Source organism: Chelmon rostratus, chromosome 23, assembly GCF_017976325.1.
Source record: "Chelmon rostratus isolate fCheRos1 chromosome 23, fCheRos1.pri, whole genome shotgun sequence".
In the NCBI taxonomy this organism is placed as follows: domain Eukaryota; kingdom Metazoa; phylum Chordata; class Actinopteri; order Chaetodontiformes; family Chaetodontidae; genus Chelmon; species Chelmon rostratus.
In genome coordinates, this window is record NC_055680.1 from 4,687,595 (window position 1) to 4,705,853 (window position 18,259).

An 18,259-nucleotide genomic window follows, 5' to 3' on the forward strand; every position below is an offset into this window, starting at 1 on the left:
ACGCGGACTATATATACACAAGGTAACAAGGAACAGCTGGAGACAATTAGGGCGGGGTAGAAACTACAAGACGGTATGGATATCAGGAAAGAGGAAGATTGCATCTCAAGGAATTTAATAAAAGATAAAATAATGAATAATAAATTGTGTAGCTTTCAATTTGAGAACACTACAGTAGATATAGTAAAGAAACTCCTGCGAGGGGCAAGAGAAACATCCCCTGGTATTGATAACCTGGATATAAAGTTACTTAAACCTGTGGCAGATCTGATTGCTGTGCCTATTGCTTATATTATTAACTTAAGTTTTAAAAAAAGTATCTGTCCTTCAAAGTGGAAAACTGCTAAGATTATTCCACTACCCAAAAATACTAAGGAAATATTCTCTGGGAAAAACAGTCGACCAATAAGCTTACTGCCTACCTTGAGTAAAATCATGGAGAGGATTGTATATGAACAAATCCAAGAGTATTTCTGTAATAACAACTTAAACACGATATTTCAGCATGCATACAAAAAGGGGCACTCTACAACGACAGCACTAACACAAATGACGGATGACTGGTTGAGAGAGATAGAGATGCAAAAAATAATCGGTACTGTATTACTAGATTTTAGTGCAGCCTTTGATGTGTTGGATCATTCCCTCCTGTTGAATAAGTTAAGGTGTTATGGATTTGAAGACTCTGCAAATAAATGGGTGAGGAGTTATCTAACAAACAGAAAATTCTCAGTTTATTTTAATGGCAGCTACTCTGAAATGAGAGAGGCAGGTTGTGGGGGAGTTGTCTGGGGCCACTTTTATTTTCCATATTTACTAATGACATGCCTCTGGTATTGAATTCTGCCACAATGGTAATGTACGCTGATGATTCCACAATATATGCTTCAGCAAGTACAGTAGAGGAGTTAAATGAGGTGTTAAATAAAGAACTAATGCTTATTAAGGAATGGGTTACAGGAAATAAATTAGCTCTTAATTTTGAAAAAACTATATCTATTGTTTTGGGCTCAGGATATAGGTTGAAATTTGCACCCATACTGAGCCTAAGGCTAGGAGATAAATATATAGAGCAAAAGACAGAGGTAAAGTTACTGGGATTAATTATTGATGATAAAATGTCGTGGAACAGTTACATTAATCAGAAGGTGACAAAGATGGGCAGAGGCATGGCAGTAGTAAAACATTGAAATTTATACCAAACTACTTGATCAAACAACTAATTCAGACACTAGTTCTATCACATTTAGAGTATGGTGCTGTCATCTGGTCAAATACAACACAAAGTAATCTGCACAAATTACAAGTGGCGCAAAATAAAGCTGCTCGTATAGCTCTGAATTGTCCATATAGAACTAGTAGCACAACAATGCATAATCAACTAACTTTCCTAATAAACAAACAAACAAACAAACAAACAAACAATCAGACAGGCGGGAAACACACCGGGAAGTCAAGGGCCTGAAACGAGAGGAGAGTTAGGTTTCACAAGAAAACAGGAAGTGCAAGACAAGACATGACGCTCGTGAACAAGACACATTAACAGACTTGACGAGACATAACAAAAACACTGGTGGGCATGTTGGAAAGCAGCCGGCAATGCCCTTTTACAAGCCAGCAGAAAGACTTACACTTTCCTCTAATGCTGTATTAAAAGCGTATTTAGTCCATGCAGAACAAATGTAGGCTGCACACTGTATAAACATCTCAGATCACCAGATTGATTTTGACATATGAACAGAATTCTCTCATTGCACAGAGCATGACTTTCTTTTGATGGAAATGAGCATATTTCTTTTCCCTAGTTGCCATTTGTTTAATAGCGATGCCCAGTGTTGAATTCATTCAACAACACACTAGACAACAATAAGTAGTCAGCCTGCACTCATTCCATACATCGTTAAAAAAAAGCTACAATTTTTGTGAATTGACTGATGCAAACCTTTTTAGGATTCACTCACAACACCAGGTACATCAACGGCAGCCACCAACAACCAATTCTAAAACTGAACGGCCGCTCCACCGACAACACTCCAACAAAAATAGTCTTATTACACTGTCAAAGGTCCAGATGATCCAATCCAGTGAAATATTTAGTCCAGAACACGATAATAATCCACAGAAAGCCGCTTTAACACTTCAAATAGCTGCCGATGTACTAATCTTTCATGTTTTCACTGTTATAACTCCACAGACATGCAACATATTGGTCTCAAGATGAAAATCCATCATGCAGCCAATCATGACCAGCTTTCTAGCACTTTTGTCGACTCTCCTGAACATGTGAATGTAAACTGCAAAGAGACCACAGTACGTTTGTCTCTCTGAATCTGTATCTCTGAAGGTTAACCAATTTTGGACTCAGCACTGGTGAAGATGGGTGAACAAAAGGTGCTTAATAGTCAAAAATGCAAACAAAAGACGCTAAGGATACTTCTCTCTCTCAAAAAACAAAAGACTCTCAAGGCTAAGCAAGATACATCTACCTGTTTCCTCAGGACCAAACCCCTCCCAATCTACCAGGTACTGGACTCCTCGGCCTCGTCTGCGCGCCGGGAGTAGTTGTTTGACCGTGTAGACTGGACCTCCGTCCAACAAACGTGTAGACGCACAGAAACATGGTTAATGACTTTGGATATGTGGAATGGACCCACAAACCTGGGTGCCAATTTCCTTGAGTGGACGTGGAGAGGAAGGTCCCGTGTTGAGACCCTTGCCTGGTTCCTGAGTAACATGTTCTGTGCTGCCGCCCAAGTGCGTCGACCCCGTCTTAACAGGGCATGGGCTGAAGGAATGGCCACTTCCTTCTCATTGCTCTCAAAAAGCGGAGGTTGATAACCATAGACACACCAAAAGGCTGACATACCGGTGGCTGTGGTAAGAAGGGTATTGTGGCCATATTCCACCCACGCCAAGTGATTGCTCCAAGAAGTTTGGTTCTGTGACACCAAGCAGCGAAGGCAGGTCTCTAGTTCCTGATTTAACCTCTCCGTTTGGCCGTTAGATTCCATGTGATAGCCGAAAGTCAGACTCGCTGTGGCCCCAAACAGGTGACAAAACTCTTTCCAAAAAAGCAAACAAACTGTGGACCTCTGTCCGCAACAATGTCTTTGGGCATGCCATGTATGCGGAATACTTGTCTTATCATTACTTCTGCTGTTTCCTTAGCTGAAGGCAATTTAGGCAAAGCAACAAAATGAGTCATTTTAGAAAATCTGTCCACTGCTGTTCAAATAGTGGTGTTACCTGTTGAGGTAGGTAGTCCAGTTACGAAGTCCACTGATAGATGTGTTCATGGTCTCTGTGGGATGTCTAGTGGCTGTAGACGCCTTGTTCTTAGAACAAGCCTCACACGCATGTACATACTCCAGCACGTATTTTTTTAGTTTGGGCCACCAAAACCTCTGTCGGAACACAAACTCAACATGTTTAACCCCTGGATGGCATATGAGTAGAGATGTATGTGCCCATTGAATAACCTGCGACCTTAGCCGAGCCGGTACAAACAACCGGTCACTGGGACAACCTGCAGGTGAATTTTTGCCCCTACTGGCCTGTTGCACCTCTTTTTCTATCTGCCAGGTGACTCCTCCTACCACACAATTCGTATAGTTGTGACAGTGTGTCTGGTTTGGTGTTCTGTGAACTGGGTCTAAACGACAGTGTGAACCGGAACCAACTAAAAAACAGCGCCCATCTGGCCTGCTGGGCATTGACTTTCTTATATATTCCAAATTTTTATGGTCAGTTCACACCAAAAAGGGTTGTTCACCACCCTCCAACCAATACCTCCATTCCTCCAGGGCCATCTTGACCGCTAACAGTTCTCTGTTACCCAAATCATATCGCCTTTCTGCTGGAGACAACTTACAGTGTAGATAGACGCAGGGATGGACTCCTGCGCAGATCGTTAAGACAGCACCGCTCCAATTCCCTCATTAGAGGCATCCACCTCTACCACAAATTGTCTTTGTGGGTCCGTGACGGTGAGCATGGGGGCAGTGGTGAATGCCGCTCTCAGGCGCTGGAAAGGCGTGTCTGCCTCTGGAGACCACTGAAACACAGACTTGGAGGAAGTGAGAGCATGGAGAGGCACGGCTACTGAACTAAAGTTTCTGATAATTTTCTCTAAATGTTTTGCGAAACCCAGAAACTGTATTCAAGGTAACAAAGCTCGACTGACAAGGATCACAGGGTTCACAAGACAGCACAGGACAGGGGAAACGCAGACAATATATCCATGAGGTAGCAAGGAACAGGTGGAGACAATCAATCAGATGGAAACACACCAGGAAGTCAAGGGTCTGAAGCGAGAGGAGAGTTAGGTTTCACAAAACAGGGCTTTAGTATAGCTGCTCCACACAACAACACTTGAGCCAGAGCACTCCAGCTTCTCTAATATGGTCTTGTTTTTATTATTATTATTTATTTTTGGTAGTTTCTCCTGGGTTGGGAATGGACATAAAAGAGTTCAGAACCCAGGACTGAACAAAAGAGCACAAACATCATCAAAGCGTTCCATAAAGAGATTTATTTATTCTTATTTGACAAAGGATATAATGGAAATGCACAATGCACACAATTAGGTTTAAAACATAAAGGAAAGAGGACAAATTATAGCAATTATTAGTAAATAAATCATGGTCATTATAGACTGAGATGATCTTTATCTTTAAAATAATATTATGTTGGGATTTTAATGTTTTTTTCTCACAAGAAAAGTAATGCTAGAGACACCCTACAGACAACCAGCTCTGCTCAGGTGTGCTGAGGTGGGGCGATGTTGCACACTGTCAAGGCGCCACTATGCACTGCAGAACCACTCGTTAAACTTTGTCCGTCAGCACCAAACTGCTCATCATCAAACTTGTTTTGACTAAATGTTCTCTACAGTTTCTACTGTGAATCAACAGGCGTGATGGCGACGGACGTATTGAAGACATTTCACACAGTCGCATGAGAAATGACATCTCCCCCCATTAACAGCTCCCTCTGGACTGTCCGTGCACACCAGTCAGAGCACATCATCTTCTTTTTAACGAGTGTGTCAGCGTCCCTCGTGGCTCTGCATTTTTAATCATGCTTATACGAATACATGTGGCTGGGACGAGTGACATGACGCGGCTGCTCGGGTTAAATGTTTTTGTGGTGTTCCCAGAAACGAAACAGCATTATTTTAAATATCCTAATCTTAAAATGATCAAAGATATTCCAACAATTTGCCATCTTATTTGCTGTGTCCAGTTCTACCGTTTCACACTGGAGTACAAGCATTCATTCTCAGCATTATTCTGCTGTCTTCTTGATCTGTTGGGCAGGCTGACACTTGTAGCAGCATACAGGAGGTTGTCTGCATGTCCGTAACCCTGTGAACAAAATATTTAAAAAGTGGATCACGGTGTGGTTCCTGACATAATATAGATGAATAATGGTTGTGCAATTCAATAGTTAATGTACAAGCGCTAAATTTACCTCTGCATTTGCTGTGGAAGGAGTTGAAAATCTCGCCTGAGACTCTGGATGTGAAACAGAAAATGCTCTCTTAATCAAAAGACAAATTCAATACGTGGACGCTGTCAGATGTAAGCAGCATCAAATGCCTGGACCGTTTCTCTCATATAATATCATGTTAAATGGGTACACACTGTCAGCTACAGGGAATAGCAGTTAAAGTACCTGCACACTTGATAATCACACATATCAGGAACAGCAGTAAAGCAACCAGGATGGTGGTGAATGCCAGAGCTCCAATCAAGACATACACCAACACAAATGACTCCACCTCATCTGCAGATCCTGATTCAGAGACATTACAGAGCTGTAGAATATTGAGGAGGTAGTAATTATAGCTTCTGTATAGATGAAACATCTGCTTTCATGTTCCTCACCTTCAAAGTCCAGCTTGGTCCCGTTTCCAAACACGATGTGTCCACATGAGACAACAGCACAGTAGTAGATCCCAGCATGAGGCGGATTCAGGCTCTTCATTGGCAAGTTGTAGACACAGGTGTGTGTTTGTGTGTCGGGTTTCCTCTCACACTGATCATTCCTGCCTCCATGGGTGTAAATGAGTCCTGGATGAGGTTCTTCAGAGTGTTTGAACCAGTAAACACTGTGTTCTCCATCACAGGTCCCAGTGTGTACTGTACAGTTCAGAGTCACAGAGCCTCCTGGCTGGATGGTGTCAGATGCTGACTGATGGACCAAAGCTGGGATGTTCACACCTGAACCCTTTACACTCACAATAATGCCTTCTTCAAATTCAAATCTGTATGCATAACGACTTGTGCAGTAGTAAGCAGCTGAGTCTGAAATTTGCAAATCTGAGATCTTCAAGTGATTTTTACCAGTTTCTGTATCCAGTGAGAAGCGTGAATTGTTCTCAAATTCATCATGAAAAGTGGCACTTTTACTAAACACATACAGGGTGGAGATGAGGTTTGGCTGGTATCCCAGGCTTTGCTTGTACCAGTAAATCTTTGTTAAATCGTCATCATGTTCATAGAAACACTGTAAAATAAAGCTTTCACCAACATTAGCTGATACAAAATTCCTCTCTTGACGATAAGACGAGGAGAATGTCTGATGAGTCGCCTGAGCTGATATGAGATGAGAGACAAAGCAAATGCACAATTAACTTTATGTGAAAGAATTCAGCATAATCAACACACTGAAAATATGTGAAACATTTGGACAAAGACAATACTCCATGCAAGCTGGAATCACAAAGAAATACAACTCACCCATCTTCCCCAAGAGCAAACACACGAGATAGAAGGAAAAGACTGGAGATGTCATCGTGCTAAAACTGCAGAGTTCAGTGAAAAACTTCATGCTCTCTCCACTCCTCACTGACAGGACTGTGCTGAATGGGGCACTCTGAAGTGACGCTGTATGCCTCATATAGGAAATATGATCACATGTTCACTCTACTAGTACTCTGTTCCTTGAATAGAGGCACATGGTGAGAGGTGTACAGAGAACATAAGGTTTATAATCTCTAACACTGTATATATTGTACAAATTTAATTCTTCTGGGCATGAATGGACTCATCATGTCAAGAGATGCAGGTATGTCACGTCCTGCCTGTCATGTACGGAGCATGGCAAAGATTAATTCCCCGGTGTGGTCATCATTTTACCAAAAAAGTGCACCCTATTTTATGAATTGCATTCACCCCCATTGTACAGGGGTCGGGAACTCTATCACTTTAGAATGACCTGTCTTTTTTTAAAAAATCTGTTTAACTGTACCTTTCATTAAAATGTTTTTTTTGAACATGTTTCAGTTGCCCCCAATAATTGTAGTTGACGACACTCTCATTTTTACAGAACAGTCATGCATGCCTTTTTTTTTATGGCAGAATTTTCAGATCACATTACTATTTCACTGTCTCGAGAAAATTAGATAATTAACCTGTTATGGCGAAAAAACAAAAGGTTGTTTCCTCTTATTACTGACTTCTAAGGTTTTTCCAAAAGGCAACTGGACTTGCTTGAGGTTCTAAAAGACGTAAAAAAGATGTGACTGACTGGTGGGAAGTCTCAGGTGTTTATCCTTTTGCTGGATCATGGACTCACCTAGCTATCATGTGAGTCATTAAGGTCACATGGGCCAAGGTGTTCATGAGTCAATGGACTACAATGGGTGTTAAAGGGTGCGGTTTTCCCGCCCGACCATCATATGAGTCATCAGGGTCACCTGAGTCTTGGTGTGAATGGCTGTTGAGCTGCCTGGGGAGGGGTCTGAGGACAGCATTGTAAGTGGCTGATAAGTGGTGTCATGGGCCACCCCCTCGTTCCAGTGACGGTCTTTCCAGTTTGACCTTGTCCTTCAGATGTAGGTGGACTGCTGAGTCTTGGCCCGAGGTGTTGGCTCTTCTGTGCTGTTCCATGCGCTTGTGGAGCGGTTGTGCTGTTTCCCCAGTGTACAAGTCTGTGCACTCCTCGCTGCATTGCACCAGCAATGGCCAGTGATCAGCGGTGACCGCAGTAGTTGCAATAACAGCTTAATCTTGGCCAGCACACAGCACATAACACAAGCACACAGATTTTTTGAAATTGTAATTTTGAACTAAGATCAAAATTTTCATCATGTTTATTTGATCATGGATGAGATAAAGTTCACACATAAGAAGACATGAATGATTTCTTTAAAAAACATAAACACAAGAAGTACAAAACAATCTTGATGGTTTGTATGTAGATAATTAAATTTTGGCTACATGCTGCGAAGAATCTGCATCAATATGACGCCTGAAAAGAGGCATTCAGAAAATCCTTTCTTATTCAGAAGTACAAATGTAATAAGTGCAGGTCTACTGCTTTATGCTGTAGTACACACACTCGCTCCATGTTTGATCCCTCTGTCTTCTTGATCTCTTGGGTAGGTTTACGCTTAAAGCAGCATAATAGAGGATGTCAGCGTTTTGGTAACCCTGGTGACAAAAACATATACATCATGTGTAATCATCTTGTTCTTCGCAGAAATTAAAACAATATCCAGGAAACAATGTGTTGTGCAGTTAAAATGTGTCTGAACGGTAATTCAGCAGTTAATTTATAGTCACCAGTTTTTATTCACCTCTGCATTTGCTGTGGACGGTGCTGAACTTCCGGCTTGAGACTCTGGTTGTGAAACAGAAGAAGCTCTTTATTCAAACGTCATGTTCAGTGAGTAAAACCTGTCAGATACAGACAGTACCAGTTACCTGAAGACTGGCAGCTGTTTGACTTATTCATCAGGGCCAGTGAGAAAGCCAGTAAAACAGCGAGGGCGGTGGTGAATGCCAAAGCTCCGTTCCAGAAATACACCCAGTCACCCTCATCTGTAGAGAGCCAAACATCAGAAACAGTTTGTTTAGGAGCTACCAATGAGTGCTAATCAGATCCACCAAGCTCAGCTAGAAGGTTCCTCACCTTCAAAGTCCAGCTTGGTCCCGTTTCCAAACACGATGTGTCCACATGAGACAACAGCACAGTAGTAGATCCCAGCATGAGACAGATTCAGGCTCTTCATTGGCAGGTTATAGACACAGGTGTGTGTTTGTGTGTCGGGTTTCCTCTCACACTGATCATTCCTGCCTCCATGGGTGTAAATGAGTCCTGGATGAGGTTCTTTAGAGTTTTTGAACCAGTAAACACTGTGTTCTCCATCACAGGTCCCAGTGTGTACTGTACAGTTCAGAGTCACAGAGCCTCCTGGCTGGATGGTGTCAGATGCTGACTGATGGACCAAAGCTGGGATGTTCACACCTGAACCCTTTACACTGACAACAATGCTGTCTGAAATTTCCAACTTGTACAAATACCAGTTCATGCAGTAGTAAGTAGCTGAGTCTGAAATGTGCAAATCTGTGATTATCAAGTGATGTTTACTGTCAGTCTGCAGTGTGAAGCGTGGATTGTTCTTGAATTCATCATAAAAAGTAAAATTTTTATCATAAATGTAGAAGGTGGAGATGAGCTTTGGTTTTTGTCCCAGAGTTTGTTTATACCAGTAATACCTTGCAGCAATATTGTTGTTATAGAAACATCGCAATGTCAAGTTGTCCCCAGTCCTAACTGACACAAAACCTTGCTCTTGATAAACAGATGAGGAGAATTTCAGATTAGTCATCTGAGCTGAAGTGAAATCAGAGACAAAGCAAAAGTAGATTTAAGTTAATGTGACAGAATTGAGTGCAATCAGTATATTAAAAATTCTAGGAGTGATTGTACACTAAAACATAGAAGTTTGAGAAAAAAACTCACCCACGCTCCCCAACAACAGATACGTGAGATAGAAAGCAAGCACTGGAGATGCCATCATGTTCGAACTGCTGTGTGACCATCGACCGTTTGGCTCTTCAGAGACAAGACTGTGTTTGACGGAAGTGGCGCTGTGTCCTACTTAGGAGGCACCACATGTTCACTTGCATGTGGAGTGTCAGATTTCTTAGAAATGGTTCACAGGGTGAGAGATGGACTGAATGAAGTACATAACAGCTCTTCATCTTGGCATTAGACTTCAAATCGTGGAAATGAATAATGTTCTGTCTTTCAGTTCCATTTACCTCCACTGTACTGCGCTGGCAGCAGAAGTAAAAAAAAGAAAATCAGTCCTAACAACATGAATAACAACTAGGCGTAAAGTGAGGGCACCTATGTGTAAGGACCCTGTTGTTTTTGACTGCTTATGTAGTTTTTGGCTGAAGAGACAAAGCTTGTAAGAGTGCCTCCTTGCGTCCTGCAGAAAACCACACAGGCCACTGCCGAGGAAGAGAAGTCAATACAAAATGTATGGGGTGAACGCTTCATTTTTTAATTTCTGCGTATGTTCGTTGTAAAAAGAGAGACAAAACACTTAGCATGCATTACTTCTGGATCTCATAATGTCCTGGTACACCTGGGGCGAAAATCTTTTTTGCCGACTTGCAATACTGACTGGACTGAAAAGGCTGTGTATATGGTACGCATGATGTGAACCATTCTCACCACCTGTGGATTTTTATACATTAAAAAACTTGCATGGAAAGTGACATAAATACACGTGTGTGTACATGGTTTATACATGTGGCCCCTGGTGTACGTCAGCTGCGTAGCGAGAGAGCCACAAGAGCAGCAGCTACAGTCAGTATCATCCTCAGTGCTGCTGAAGCAAGCGTAGCTACACATTGACTAGAAAAATGCGCTGTATGTATGCATGAGGTCTAACAAAAACATCAAGTGCATTTCATATCCTCATAAAACAATTTCAAAGCCGATTTTTTTTAACATTTTCACTTGTGCTGTGTTTATATTCATGGTTGCATGGCTGGACTGCTCTCATTTAACCCAAACAGCACCTGCCATTCATATTTCATTCATGTGTCACTTGTGTAGCGTCGTCTGTGACCATTCGAATGTACTGGTTTGATCACAGAGAGAATTTATTCAAAAGTCTCCAAATTAATCAAAAGATTTCTAGTAACGAACTTTATTGACAATAAAGTAACAAAAAGGAGGCACCCTGCTTGCAACCACAAAGACAAGAGAGCCCGAAATGTGAACATTACTTAACCTTAAACATAAGATAGAGATATTGTTTCTTTTGACTGAAGACCAAAAAGAAGACAGAAAGTGATATTTGTCTCAAGGTCTGCACTGAAATCGACATTTGAGTTCAAAAGAAGAGTCAAAAATCCAGCCTTACTTATAAATGAGGAAATGAAACATGCCCAGTTCTAGTGCTTTACACCAGCATACACACATTCATTGTTGATGTTATTTCTCTGTCTTCTCGATCCGTTGGGCGGTTTAACATTTAAAGCAGCATAATGGAGGCTGTCTGCATCTCCGTGCTCCTGTTAACAAAATGTGTCACATATAACAAAAATGATGACAATGTCCAAAAAGCAACTCAGTATTGTGCAATAAAGAATGTGCTTGAATGGAAATTCAGCAAAAAAAAAAAAAAAAAAGAAAAAAGAAAAAGAAAATACCTACCTCAGCGTTTGTCATGGCAGGAGCTGAAAATCTTGCTTGACACTCTGGTTGTGAAACAGAGAAGAAGCTCTTTTATTCAAAAGCTGTGTTAAGTGAATGAGCAGATGCAGATTTAGTTACTGTACCTGGAGACTGGGAACGGTTTATTTTGTTATTAAGCACTGAGAAAGCCAGCAAAACCAACAGGATGGTGGTGAATGTCAAAGCTGCGCTCAAGGAATACACCAAGACAAGAGAGTCCACCTTATCTGCAGAGAGCCGGACAGCAGAAACACACCAGTCAGCTTTAATCTCTGCGCTCGTGGGAATTTTGGTGAGGGACTAATTATGTGTTTATCAGATTTATCAGACACAACATCAGCTTTCATGTTCCTCACCTTTAAAGTCCAGCTTGGTCCCGTCTCCAAACACGATGTGTCCACATGAGACAACAGCACAGTAGTAGATCCCAGCATGAGACAGATTCAGGCTCTTCATTGGCAAGTTGTAGACACAGGTGTGTGTTTGTGTGTCGGGTTTCCTCTCACACTGATCATTCCTGCCTCCATGGGTGTAAATGAGTCCTGGATGAGGTTCTTCAGAGTTTTTGAACCAGTAAACACTGTGCTCTTCATCACAGGTCCCAGTGTGTACTGTACAGTTCAGAGTCTCAGAGCCTCCTGGCTGGATGGTGTCAGATGCTGACTGATGGACCAAAGCTGGGATGTTCACACCTGAACCCTTTACACTGACTGTACTGCTCTCCAAAATTTCTAACGTGTATAAATAGCAACTTATGCAGTTGTAAGTGGCCGAGTCTGAAATGTGCAGATCTTTGATTGTCAAGTGATTTTTACCATTCTCAGTATCCAATGTGAAGCGCGGGTTGTTCTTGAATTCACCATGAAAAGTTCCATTTTTGTCCAACATGTAGAAGGTGGAGATGAGCCTTGGTTCCTGTCCCGGAGTTTGTTTGTACCAGTAAAGCCTTGCAGGAACATCACTTTTATGGAAACATCGCAAAGTCAAGTTGTTCCCAGATTTAACTGGTACAAAGCCACGTTCTCCATGAAGAGATGAGGACAATTTCACAACAGTTGTCTGAGCTGATGTGAATTCAGAGACAAATCAAATGTTACTTAAACAGCTACTTTTATGTGAGCATAATGTTCACATTAGAAACACTAGTCTGAGGAGTAATCATACATTAAAAGATAAAAACCGGAGCCACAAAGCCACAACTCACCCATTTTCCCCAAGAAGAAACATGTCAGATATAAGACAAACTTTGGCGATGTCATCGTGTTCAGTTTCTTGTGCCGAATGAAAACAATCTTCAAACTTTTTCCACTCTTAAGAGACAAGACTGTGCTTGATTGGCCAGCCTGATGTGACACTGTATTTCCTACTTAGAAAATGTGATCACATGTTCGCTGCTACCTATCATGTCAGGTTTGGGTCTAGAGAGTCTAGCCTAGAAGAAGGAAACAATGGCTTTTCACAATTGGGGGAAAATAAAGTTACATGCAGTATATATATATCAGTTGGGTGTAATTGTGCTCAATATTTGGCTTGACCATCATTATGTCCAGCAGATAGAGCAATGTGCAGGCATGATTATCCAGCAACCAGTCGAAAACAAAGCATCAGTAATAATGCAGAGTGTGTGTGTATATTAATGAAAATAATACAGTTAGACTGAGCTGATGCATCTGCCTGAAGTGCCTTAATAGTCACATACTGTAATTATAATTATTATTATAATTATCACTATTATTGTTCTTATTATCCAAGGAGGGTTGAATCTAGGGCAGCTGCACTTGGTTGTAGAATCTTGGTTACTCTGTCTGACTGGTGGGGAGTTCCAGGTATTTAACCTCTGTAGGGTTGTTGAAACCTCTTGGGTGTTGCTGGCTGTGTGAACGTCAGTTGTTAATGTTGTCACATGAGGCCAGCAGTGAAAAGTCCTCTTCAGTGCGCTTGATGTGTATAGAGGAGGACAGGGGCTTCCACGTCAGAGTATACAGGAAACCCACACACACACAGAACAATAACCCACTCTTTGATTCTCACCATACACTGGAGCATAAATAACACCCAATGAATTATCACTGTGCACACAACTAAGTCAGCTCTGTCCATTGTCTACCAGCCAGAGGTATAGTGGTATGTATGTGCAGGTATATGTGGACAGGGGGGTTTGTGGTATAACAGATACATGCTGGTGAACATCTTCCTGGATAATGCTGCAAGCAAACATTCTACAATTGTTCATGCAGAAGACTTTTGTTCTCTGATGCAACATAACAACAAGTCCTCCAAATTAAGCAGCAAAATACATTGTTTTTACCAAATACAGAGCTTGTTTGGATTGAAACAACCACTTTATCAACCCCTTACCAGTCCAGCAAAAAAATAAAATAAAATAAAAGATAAAAAATTGAAGCCTATGCCAATGCCTACCCAAGGTATACCCAAAGTGTGCTGCTTCCACTGTCAGCGCTACTGGCATTGAGTAATGGACGTGTGAACACATTGAAGTAGAAGGGTTTTTTTCACGTTAATATATATATATATATTGCAAATAGATGCTTGCAAATAACTATATTTGCGTCTTGTTACCTGAAACCCCAACGAGACCACAGCATGAAGCCTTACACTAGTCCAAGTTGAATAAAAACTGACAACAGAGAAAATGAATATTTTTGGCTGGATATTCTTACGTTGAGGCCATTGACTACATTTATCACTTCAAAATGTGTGACACATTGCTATTGTCACTGAAATCCTTGATTTGAGGTGCGGGAGCTGTAAATAACCCACAGACATGTTCAGAATTTCATTAGCTATTTAAAGCGTCAGTCATCTGCAAACTCAGCTGTGATTGGCTCAATTTTCACAAAAAAGAAGGAGGCCCTTTTCTTCAGTAGGTGGAGACAAGATGGCGCCGGTCTCTTTTACTGCAGTGGACCATGTGGACCTATGCCAATGTTACCAGAATGTTTTCAGATGAGTGTTATCCATCTGTGATTTACTGAGGGACTTAATTTGTGAGTTACCTCAATGTTGCATCGATTGTAAACATGGTTGTTTGTCTGCTGTTGCTGTTTATTGTGCCTCCTGTTGTGATTGTATCTTGAAATGGTTTGCATCAGTCAATTCATGAGAATCTTAGCTTTCTAACACTGTATAATGTGAGTATAAACAGGAATGTAGCGTGTGTGTCAATAGACGAGAAGCAAAATAAACAACAGGAAATGTTCCTGCTGCCCACGGCAGACCGTCGAAGCAGTAAGGTTGAGGGTGGGGGATGTTAGTCATCTTATGTGATTGGCTACAATTATAAACATGTGGCTGAAGTTAGGTACACAGGGAAAAGCATGTTTTTGACTTGTGATGGCAATGTGTGTCTCGGAGAGCGATTGCCATAGTACGATCAGACCTCTAGTTGCAGGCAGTCCATGGTAATATGGTAATAGCTTTCCTTCAGGCTTCTGATTGGCCAAGATGGCTTTAGGGTTTGGGTTATATGAATGCCTGTCGGTTTGGTGTGTTCTTGACAGTGCTTCAATTGTGTTTTGGGATTTTCATATGGACAGAGAATTTTTGAAAACACTGTCAGTGTGGATGGGTTTTTTTTTTTTTGTTGAGAACTTATTGGGAGAAACACTCATTTCATAAATGTCTGTGTACGTGTATGATAGGCATAAGTGTCATAGTAATGTAGCATTTATCCATAAGTGTGAGCTAATGCTACAGGAATTTGGTCTGGTTATCTGGGCACAGATACGTTCAACTTCCAGCTAAATACAGACCTAAATTCAAATATCTGACAGTCTCCAGAACGTAGGCGTGTTTCACTGTAACACCTCACATTTTTAGGTCACTAAATAAATCATCCTGTGCCATTTTACTTTGGTGCCAGAACAATGAAGTTCCACACTCACTCACTCATTGGGCAGGTTGAAGTCACCATGATAAATGTGGTACTCTTGAATGAAAAAGTCACTAAAGTTACTTCTGGATTGAACAAACACACACATTTTTTGGAACAGAAATTAAAATTTTGAATTAAGATCAAAATTTTGATCATGTTTATTTGACGGATGAGATAAAGTTCACACATAAGAAGACATGAATGATTTCTTTAAAAAACCAACAAACACAAAAAGTACAAGACAATCTTGATCCTAAAAGCCCGAGTGGCTTCCACTGCATCAGTAAATCTAAGCTTCTAAATATACTAGTTGCAAAAATCTTTCAGTCATAAGAACAAGAAATAAACCTTGTAATTGCAGATACATGGTTTGTACATAGACCACTTAATTTTGGCTACATGCTGCGAAAGGTTAGGTTAATCTGCATCGATATGACACCTGAAAAGAGGCATTCAGAAAATCCTCTCTTATTCAGAAGTACAAATGTAATAAGTGCAGGTCTACTGCTTTATGCTGTAGTACACACACTCGCTCCATGTTTGATCCCTCTGTCTTCTTGATCTCTTGGGTAGGTTTACACTTAAAGCAGCATAATAGAGGATGTCAGCGTTTTGGTAACCCTGGTGACAAAAACATATATATCATGTGTAATCATCTTGTTCTTCGCAGAAATTAAAACAATATCCAGGAAACAATGTGTTGTGCAGTTAAAATGTGTCTGAATGGTAATTCAGCAGTTAATTTATAGTCACCAGTTTTTATTCACCTCTGCATTTGCTGTGGACGGTGCTGAACTTCCGGCTTGAGACTCTGGTTGTGAAACAGAAGAAGCTGTTTATTCAAACGTCATGTTCAGTGAGTAAAACCTGTCAGATACAGACAGTACCAGTTACCTGAAGACTGGCAGCTGTTTGTCTTATTCATCAGGGCCAGTGAGAAAGCCAGTAAAACAGCGAGGGCGGTGGTGAATGCCAAAGCTCCGTTCCAGAAATACACCCAGTCACCCTCATCTGTAGAGAGCCAAACATCAGAAACAGTTGTTTAGGAGCTACCAATGAGTGCTAATCAGATCCACCAAGCTCAGCTAGAAGGTTCCTCACCTTCAAAGTCCAGCTTGGTCCCGTTTCCAAACACGATGTGTCCACATGAGACAACAGCACAGTAGTAGATCCCAGCATGAGACAGATTCAGGCTCTTCATTGGCAAGTTGTAGACACAGGTGTGTGTTTGTGTGTTGGGTTTCCTCTCACACTGATCATTCCTGCCTCCATGGGTGTAAATGAGTCCTGGATGAGGTTCTTCAGAGTTTCTGAACCAGTAAACACTGTGTTCTCCATCACAGGTCCCAGTGTGTACTGTACAGTTCAGAGTCTCAGAGCCTCCTGGCTGGATGGTGTCAGATGCTGACTGATGGACCAAAGCTGGGATGTTCACACCTGAACCCTTTACACTGACTGTACTGCTCTCCAAAATTTTTAACGTGTATAAACAGCAACTTATGCAGTTGTAAGTGGCCGAGTCTGAAATGTGCAGATTTTTGATTGTCAAGTGATTTTTACCATTCTCAGTATCCAATGTGAAGCGTGGGTTGTTCTTGAATTCACCATGAAATGTTCCATTATTGTCCAACATGTAGAAGGTGGAGATGAGCCTTGGTTCCTGTCCCGGAGTTTGTTTGTACCAGTAAAGCCTTGCAGGAACATCACTTTCTTGGAAACATCAGTCAAGTTGTTCCCAGATTTAACTGGTACAAAGCCACGTTCTCCATGAAGAGATGAGGACAATTTCACAACCGTTGTCTGAGCTGATGTGAATTCAGAGACAAATCAAATGTTACTTAAACAGCTACTTTTATGTGAGCATAATGTTCACATTAGAAACACTAGTCTGAGGAGTAATCATACATTAAAAGATAAAAACCGGAGCCACAAAGCCACAACTCACCCATTTTCCCCAAGAAGAAACATGTCAGATATAAGACAAACTTTGGCGATGTCATCGTGTTCAGTTTCTTGTGCCGAATGAAAACAATCTTCAAACTTTTTCCACTCTTAAGAGACAAGACTGTGCTTGATTGGCCAGCCTGATGTGACACTGTATTTCCTACTTAGAAAATGTGATCACATGTTCGCTGCTACCTATCATGTCAGGTTTGGGTCTAGAGAGTCTAGCCTAGAAGAAGGAAACAATGGCTTTTCACAATTGGGGGAAAATAAAGTTACATGCAGTATATATATATCAGTTGGGTGTAATTGTGCTCAATATTTGGCTTGACCATCATTATGTCCAGCAGATAGCAATATACAGGCATGATTATCCAGCAACCAGTCGGAAACAAAGCATCAGTAATAATGCAGAGTGTGTGTGTATATTAATGAAAATAATACAGTTAGACTGAGCTGATGCATCTGCCTGAAGTGCCTTAATAGTCATATACTGTAATTATAATTATTATTATAATTATCACTATTATTGTTCTTATTATCCAAGGAGGGTTGAATCTAGGGCAGCTGCACTTGGTTGTAGAATCTTGGTTACTCTGTCTGACTGGTGGGGAGTTCCAGGTATTTAACCTCTGTAGGGTTGTTGAAACCTCTTGGGTGTTGCTGGCTGTGTGAACGTCAGTTGTTAATGCTGTCACATGAGGCCAGCAGTGAAAAGTCCTCTTCAGTGCGCTTGATGTGTATAGAGGAGGACAGGGGCCTCCACGTCAGAGTATACAGGAAACCCACACACACACAGAACAATAACCCACTCTTTGATTCTCACCATACACTGGAGCATAAATAACACCCAATGAATTATCACTGTGCACACAACTAAGTCAGCTCTGTCCATTGTCTACCGGCCAGAGGTATAGTGGTATGTATGTGCAG

The 18,259-nt window shown here is 41.3% G+C and overlaps 3 protein-coding genes and 1 pseudogene across 3 annotated transcripts; all 4 read right to left on the reverse strand.

Moving 5' to 3' along the window:
* Positions 1 to 4,573: 4,573 nt before the first annotated feature.
* Positions 4,574 to 6,852, reverse strand: LOC121626539. The gene is made up of 5 exons (XM_041965113.1): positions 6,744 to 6,852; positions 5,889 to 6,599; positions 5,677 to 5,796; positions 5,473 to 5,516; positions 4,574 to 5,366 (listed from the first exon to the last, which is right to left on the reverse strand). Exons 1-5 carry the CDS (start codon positions 6,832 to 6,834, stop codon positions 5,247 to 5,249), a joined length of 1,086 nt encoding a protein of 361 aa, XP_041821047.1. The 5' UTR covers positions 6,835 to 6,852; the 3' UTR covers positions 4,574 to 5,246.
* A 1,247-nt stretch (positions 6,853 to 8,099) lies between these two features.
* LOC121626544 lies at positions 8,100 to 17,382 on the reverse strand (annotated as a pseudogene).
* LOC121626543 lies at positions 8,256 to 9,825 on the reverse strand. Its single transcript, XM_041965116.1, has 5 exons — positions 9,754 to 9,825; positions 8,920 to 9,624; positions 8,712 to 8,828; positions 8,585 to 8,628; positions 8,256 to 8,438 (listed from the first exon to the last, which is right to left on the reverse strand). Exons 1-5 carry the CDS (start codon positions 9,809 to 9,811, stop codon positions 8,319 to 8,321), a joined length of 1,044 nt encoding a protein of 347 aa, XP_041821050.1. The 5' UTR covers positions 9,812 to 9,825; the 3' UTR covers positions 8,256 to 8,318.
* On the reverse strand, positions 10,785 to 12,749 carry LOC121626541. The gene is made up of 5 exons (XM_041965115.1): positions 12,692 to 12,749; positions 11,844 to 12,551; positions 11,592 to 11,714; positions 11,467 to 11,510; positions 10,785 to 11,324 (listed from the first exon to the last, which is right to left on the reverse strand). The coding sequence occupies exons 1-5, from the start codon at positions 12,744 to 12,746 to the stop codon at positions 11,205 to 11,207; spliced, it is 1,050 nt and encodes a 349-aa protein (XP_041821049.1). The 5' UTR covers positions 12,747 to 12,749; the 3' UTR covers positions 10,785 to 11,204.
* Positions 17,383 to 18,259: the final 877 nt, after the last annotated feature.